Source organism: Arachis ipaensis, chromosome B04 (assembly GCF_000816755.2).
Source record: "Arachis ipaensis cultivar K30076 chromosome B04, Araip1.1, whole genome shotgun sequence".
Lineage (NCBI taxonomy): Eukaryota > Viridiplantae > Streptophyta > Magnoliopsida > Fabales > Fabaceae > Arachis > Arachis ipaensis.
The window spans coordinates 96,532,316-96,539,950 of NC_029788.2; the positions used below are offsets into that span (position 1 = coordinate 96,532,316).

Genomic DNA, 7,635 nt, shown 5'->3' on the forward strand with positions numbered 1-7,635 from the left:
ATTAAAATTTTAATTAAGTTTTTATATTTTTAATTGAATTTTTATATCATATTAAATTTTGTAATTAAATCTCTACCATTACAAAAATATTAGAATTAATTGAATATTTTGTTAAATAAAATAAAATATTTATTCAAGTATTAGGCATATTCATTTTGTTTAATAAAATATTTTATTAATTTTAATATTTGTCACAAAAAAAACTTAATTACAAAATTTGATATGGTATAGAGACCTAATTGAAAAGAAAAAAAAGTATAAAAACCTAATTAAAAATTCGATAAAACTATAAGGACCTACAAAATAATTAAACCTTTTAAGTACTAATAACAGATTTAGATAGGTTTGAGAAGTCTTATAAACTATTCTGTGAGTCTAGACTTAGCCTATTAATAAAATTAGATTTTTAGATCGGTCAAAACCTAAAACTATTTTATGACAGCTCAGGCTAGACCAAGTCGAATGCAAGCTAAGTTACAGGTCTTTCAAAGACCTGATCTATTTTCATTCCTAAAGTTGTGTTTAATTTTGAGAACAAGACAAGATAAGATATTAAAAACAGGATTAAGATAGAACAAATAATAAAAATTTTAATTTATCTTTATTTTTTTCTTCATACAAAATTTAGAATAAAAAATAAAATAATAAAAAATATAATTATAAAAATTTGATAATAATAATAAAAAATAAAATATATTTTATTTAATATTTCTACATTTTTTTATTAAATAGGACACAATACATTAATTTAATATTTTAAAACATAATAATTTTTTTCTATATTTCATCACAATTTTATGTCTCAATAGCAGGGAAATTGGTAGTTGGTTCAACTCCGAGCAAAACTTCATTGAAGAATTTTAATCATATTTTAAATTTGTCTAAAAGTGTGAAAGTATATCGTTAATTAATATATTCGAGGAGTAAAAATTTTCCACTGAGGTCAACAATTGTTTTTTAACACAACAACAACAACAACATGCTATCACAATATGTAATAAGAAATAATAAACTGATGTTACTATTTACTACTAAAAAAAAAATATTATCAGATAATATCACTTATTTTTTTACAAAGTGATGATATAGATATAGATATATATTAAAAAAATTATATATAAAATAACATTAAAATAAAATAGTATAATGTACTATTACAGTATTAATGAAAAATAATAAATTGATATTATTGAATATTGTATTTTTTATAAATTAATACAAATATACATTTAAAAAATAATACTCAAAATGACATTAAAAATAGCAATATTATTACGGTACTATTTATAAAATATAGACATTCTGTTGAATTGTCTCAGACACATTTTAAATACGATATTCGTCTGTATGCGTGTCTGTCGTATCTAATCATATCTTAATAAAAATTAAAATTTTTTTATCAGACACATTTAGACATATCTAAATATTATCACTTATCAACATGTCCAATTTTATTCTTAACATATATTTTTACAATAAATTTATATTAATATATTAAACGGAGAATTGAATTGTTGTATTTATGGCCATGTAATATAGGCTCTGTTTTAAGCCCTTTTAATGTATTTTGTTGAGCTTTCTGGATGGTTCACAAAATCACAAAATTGACACAAAATCTGTATCTCTTCACTTTCTCTGTGTCCGTTGGGAACCAAACAGTGCCTTCTCTCTCCTCTCTCTCTCTATCTTTCCCTTTCTCCCCTTTCCCTTTCTCTGTCAAAGACACAGACACANCCACCTCTTCCTCCACCGCCGCCGCCGCCCTTAGAGCCATCTTCCGCCCGTCCGCATCCGGCAGCAACCGCGGAAACCGCCCGCCGCCGACCTCATCCTCGTCCTCCTCGTTCTTCCCTGAGCTCCGCCGTACAAAATCCTTCTCCGCCTCGAAGAACAACGAGGGCTTCTTCTCCGGCGCATTTGAGCCTCAGAGAAGATCTTGTGACGTTAGGGTTCGCAGCACTCTATTCTCTCTCTTCAACCAAGACGACGAGCGCAAAATCCCCAAAAAAGAACCCTCCGTCGAGGTTGAAACCAGAAACCTCGCTTCCTCTTCCACTATAGTTCAAGCTCCGGTCACCTTAGAAGAAGAATCAGAATCAGAATCAGAGAGCGCTTCTGTTCTGGAGGAAGAGATTCAAGAGCAAGAAGAAGAAAATGATCAAAACGAAGACGAAATTAGGGTTCTAGAAGGACCTACAAATGCGGTAGTTCCCAACATTGTGACAGAAGAGAGGGTTGCAGTTACAGAAATCGTGGAAGAAGAACCTGAACTCCAACCAGAACCGGAAATTGTGGTTGTTCCGGAAGAGGAATTGCTGAAGCCGATGAAGGAACATATCGACCTGGATTCGAACGCTAAGAAGAGTTCCGGCCGCGATTTCAAGGGTAGCTTCTGGTCTGCAGCCTCAGTGTTCAGCAAGAAGCTGCAGAAATGGAGGCAGAAGCAGAAGCTGAAGAAGCAGCGCTGCCGAAATGGTGCCCTGGGCTCCGGCACCACGCTGCTGCCTGTGGAGAAGCCCATTGGCAGGCAATTCCGTGAGACGCAGTCGGAGATCGCTGACTATGGGTTCGGCAGGCGGTCCTGTGACACCGATCCGCGGTTCTCGCTGGACATTGGACGGATGTCATTTGAGGCCGGTAGGGTGTCATTGGACGACCCGAGGTATTCTTTCGATGAGCCGAGGGCGTCGTGGGATGGGTACCTCATAGGGAGGACATTTCCTCCTCCGAGGATGCCTTCAATGTTGTCTGTGGTGGAGGATGCTCCTGTTCATCAGGTCCTGAGGACTGATACTCAGATTCCTGTGGAGGAGCCTGTGAATGTTATGATGAATGCTATCATTGAGAATGCTGATCAGGCTAAGGTCCCCGGTGGCACTTTGCAGACTAGGGAGTATTATTCTGATAGTTCCTCCCGGAGGAGGAAGAGCCTTGATAGGTCTAGTTCAATTAGGAAGACTGCAGCTGCGGTTGTGGCTGAGATGGATGAGTTGAAGCCTGTTTCTGGTGCAATTCCGGTTGCAAATGCCAAGGTAACTCCTGCCGTTGGCATTGGTGGAGTGGGAGGTGGTGTTGGTATTGGTATTGGTATCGGTATCGGTGGTGGTGTTGATTTGTCGCATCATGGGCCGAAGGCCGTGTTCCCTGATAGGGACTTGAGGGACAGGGATTCAAACTCGAATTCCTTGAGGGATGATCACTCTGAGACCTTTGAGTTGGGGTCTAGAGATGCAGCTGGGATCAATGGGGAGCGGAAAGGGGCTAAGAAGTCATTCAGGTGGAGTAAGGCGTGGAACATTTGGGGCTTGATTAACCGGCGAGGAGGTGGGGGTAATAAGGACGATGATGAGGAGAATAGGTATGGTAGAGGAAATGGCGGAACGGTGTGGAGCGATCTTTTTCCGAGTCATGGCAGGAGTTTAGAGGTGAGCGGAACGGGGATGTTAGAGGCATATTCAATAGGAATGCGTTGAGGAGCAACAGCAGTGTTAGTTGGAGGAATGCACCAGCTTTTGGAGGTGGAGTTGGAGCGTTGGCGGCCATGAGGAAGAGTGATGTTCAGGCTAATGGGCATGGGAAGAAGGGCAGGGATGAGGTTGTTTTGGAAAGAAATAGGAGTGCAAGGTATTCTCCTAACAACAACAGCATAGACAATGGCCTGTTACGGCTTTACTTGACGCCGATGCGTGGCAGCCGGAGAAATTGGCCCGGGAAAGGCAGGTCTAACCAGGCACATTCCATTGCTAGAAGTGTACTTGGATTGTATTAAAGAATGAAGGTCCATAGTTCTTTGGTTTGTTGATGGTGTTGTTAGATTTTGCTGCATTTGTTGTGTAAAACACACGTCTATGTATTCTTGGTTGGTTGGTTGGATAAAAAAGCACCCTGCATTTCTTTTACAGTAATTAGCATGGTGGTTTTTGCTTTTATTGCCAAAAAAAGCATGATAGAATATATGACGCTCCTGAAAATTATGCCTAGGCTTTGGACACAATATGGTTGCTTTTTATGTCTTTATGCTGCAAAAGGGTAGCCGGATGGTGTTTGGTTGGAAGGGCTTATAATTTTGGGAGCATATTAACTTGAATTTTTGGCATGTTATGGATTTTCCTGCAAAAAGTGATAACTAGGTGGGCTCATGCCACCTGGTTTTGCTGTTTGTCATAAGTTGTAGTTTTGAGTACAACAGGATAACTTTGTTCGAGTGCTTTTTTCACCCTTGATATCAATTAATCAAACTTTATTACATGTGATTTCCGACCATGGTCCCAACGAACACATCACTTAGCTTATCTTTGTCATGTCAATGTGTTTTATGTTCATTCAATGCTCTTGTCACTTAAGGTAAACTTTGTACCTTGGAATTATCTACAGTAAGTAGTTCTAATGATGAGCTTCGACTTCTTTAAACCAACTACCAAATTTCTAAGTCGGTAATGTTAGGAGATTGTTATGATACGTGCACACAGCTATGTTAGTGTGCCCTTACATTTCAACAAGAATATATTGAACAAATTCTTTAAAGAATGGGATATCGAGTATTTTGTTAAGGTGAGAAAGTAAGAATAGGTAAATACAAAACAGTTATAAGGTGAGAAATTGTCGGCTCTCATTGTCGTGTAAAAATACATTGGAATAGAAAATATATATTAAAATAAATTAAACGTCACATGTATTTATTTATAAATATATAATTTATTTATAAATATATAATGTTGATTTAGTGGTTGATTGTTTGTGTATGCATAATATTTTAAAAAAAAAAATAAAAAATATTTGGAACATAGGTGACAAAAATAAAGATGCTTTTACACTTATGAACTAATGTACAACTGCTAAAGAGAATTAACATAGGTGATAAAAGTTTGGAACATATTAAGAAAGAATGAGTTTGAGTAATCTCATTCGTCATAGAAAATACTTTTTTTAATAAGTGATTTATAATTCGATTGAATGTTGCTGAACCTATTTAAATTTTGGGTAAATATGTTATTCGGGTCTAAATTTTTTTCTGTAAAAACACAGGACATCTTAATTATCCTTGAACTTCAATCAGGCTCCATCCATTAAAAAAAAATAGACAAATTGATCCCTACTATTAGATGATAAATAATTATCTACTGATGTATCAGCTAACAGTGCCAAATATCAACTCCAACAAATGATTGTAGGACTAAAAATCTCCTCAAAATCCAAACACCAAACACTAAAATTTGTACCAATTCATTAACAACTGAACTCATATCAACTACAGAATCAAGATCAAACTTTCAAACACACAAATAACAATGTAATAGGTCTTTCCTTTCCAGTACAATTTTCTAGCAAGAAAAAATCCTAAATATCAATAAAAAGGTTAAAGAATTAGAATAATACCATATCAAAATTAGCAACTAAAGATCAAACAAAAATAAAAAAATGAACCATATAGATCTAAAACCCTAGATATAATCGGACAAAATTAAAACAAAAATTGAAATCAATATTTCTTGGGAAAATGAATAGTACTTGGACTCTCAAACATGAAAGTGACGGTGTCGCTGCCGTCATCATTTCCGGCGAACCATAGTATCTTGGCCATGTTGTTGAGGTTCATCCCCATTGAGATGTTGCAGTCGCACCAACTTTGGACCGCAATAGGAGCGCCACGAGAGTAACGTTGCTTGAGTCCATGGCCTGGAGTGAGAACCCAGTCGCGAAGCAATCGAAGTTTGCATCGTTTACGAGCTCCCTGATTGCTTCTAAAACCTTCTTCAGCAGAGAATCTTGCACCAAATGGAGTTCCAGCATCTTGAAAATGGGGGGTTTTGGTGAGAAAAGAGGAAGGAGAGGAGGAGGAAAAGGAAGAAGAAAAAAAAGTAGAAAGAGGGTTTTCAGTCCTGCAACCATTGATACTGTTACCTGAGATATCACTATATCAGCAGATAACAGTTTATTATCCGAAGTACGAGTCCATTTTTCTTAATGAATGGAGCTTAATTAAGGTTTAAAAATGATTAAAATACGTTCGAGCTCATAAAAAAAAATCAGAAACAGGATAGAGTAGTTACCCTTAAACTTTCATAGCCAAAAGAAAAAAAAAATTAATGTACCAATAAGTAGGTATTATACATAATTCATCGGGGATTAGGTGACATTCAAATTGTTATTATCTATTATTCTACTAATATAAATTTCTATTGATTTAATCTTACAATGATACATCTAAGAACGGATTATGGCCATGCTTAATTTGCATATTGCAAATTCCAAAATTTTGGTAGAGAAAAGAAAATTATTATTTCAGGTATAAGTGTTTGGAAGGAGAATTTACAACATTTGTTTGATATTTTTATTTTTATTTTTTTCAGTTGAAGTTTTTGATTTAAAGATAAATGATGAATAAAATTCCGACTCTAAAATATGGTATTAGTTATGTACACTTCAAGCTTATTTATGAGAAATAATATTTATGGAGGTTATATGGCATATAATTGACGAAATTTTGATATAACACTGAGTTATTTGATTTTATGGTACTTTTTCTGATTTTATATTTATATTTTGTATAAATTTTTAATATAAAATTTTTACTAGAAATAAGTTTTTTAAAACATTTTCTGTTTTGCGAATATATTTGATATTCAATCCGCAAATATGCAGATAAGATCGGATCCGAATATAAAAAAGTGTAGATATTGTATTCGATATAATCTGATGAGTTTAATGCAGATCAGATCAAAATTTTGATCATATTTATTCCGTGTGCAACCCTAATCAAAACTGAAAGCTTAGTTTTATGGAAAAAAAAAAGTAAAATATCATTTTTATTCCAAATGTTTAGATTTTTAATGTTTAAATCATTATATTTAAGTTTCTAATATTTCACAATCATCTCAATATTATTCTACTGTTGATGATCTGTTAACAGAATTGATACTAGAATAAAATTGAGTTTATTTTAAAACATTAAGGATTTAAATAGAAAAAAAAATGTTAAAGACAAATGCAATGTATTACTCTTAAAAAAATTATCAAATAAAATAAAATGAAAGAAAATTTTAATAAAATAAATTACATTAAGAATTCAAAATTTTTACTCAGTTTTTTTTAACAAAATAAAAAAAATTTTCATCTTTATTTCTTGAGATCTTTTTTTTATGCAACAATAAGTTCACCTAACATATTTTAGCAAACTTGTAGATTCGTATTGTGAAGTTCGCCCATTACATCGGCTATCATCATAAAATGTAGTAAGTTCATCCACTAGTGTAGAAAACTGAGTGAGGTTAGGTATATAACCCTGGTGGTCTCCCCTCATTTCTCATCCCAATAAAAAATAATTTTTTCTTCTCCTCCCACTTTTATTGTCTCCCAATATTTTATTTTTACTCTCCTCTTGTCTTATTAATTTTATAAATATTTTATTTTAGCTATGTTGATGAACCAAGAGTTAGTAGGTTATTAGGATACCTTGTATAAATTAGATCAAACAGAGCACATTGCTGATAGAGTTGACCAACTAATATAATGTTTAATTTATGTTTTTAATAAATATAAAATTTCTATTATTTCAAACATGAATTTGACATATTTTTTTTTAGTCTGGTAGAGTGTTATGAATGCGTCAGGATACATTTTAGATGGGTTAGTTTT

The 7,635-nt window shown here is 33.8% G+C and overlaps 1 protein-coding gene across 1 annotated transcript; it reads left to right on the forward strand.

Annotated features, from left to right (window-relative positions):
- LOC107636701 (UPF0503 protein At3g09070, chloroplastic-like) lies at positions 1,562–6,059 on the forward strand. Its single transcript, XM_016340194.2, is given in 3 exon segments — positions 1,562–3,383; positions 3,386–3,913; positions 6,047–6,059. Coding segments are annotated over 2 exon segments (2,184 nt in total). The 5' UTR covers positions 1,562–1,583; the 3' UTR covers positions 3,770–3,913; positions 6,047–6,059.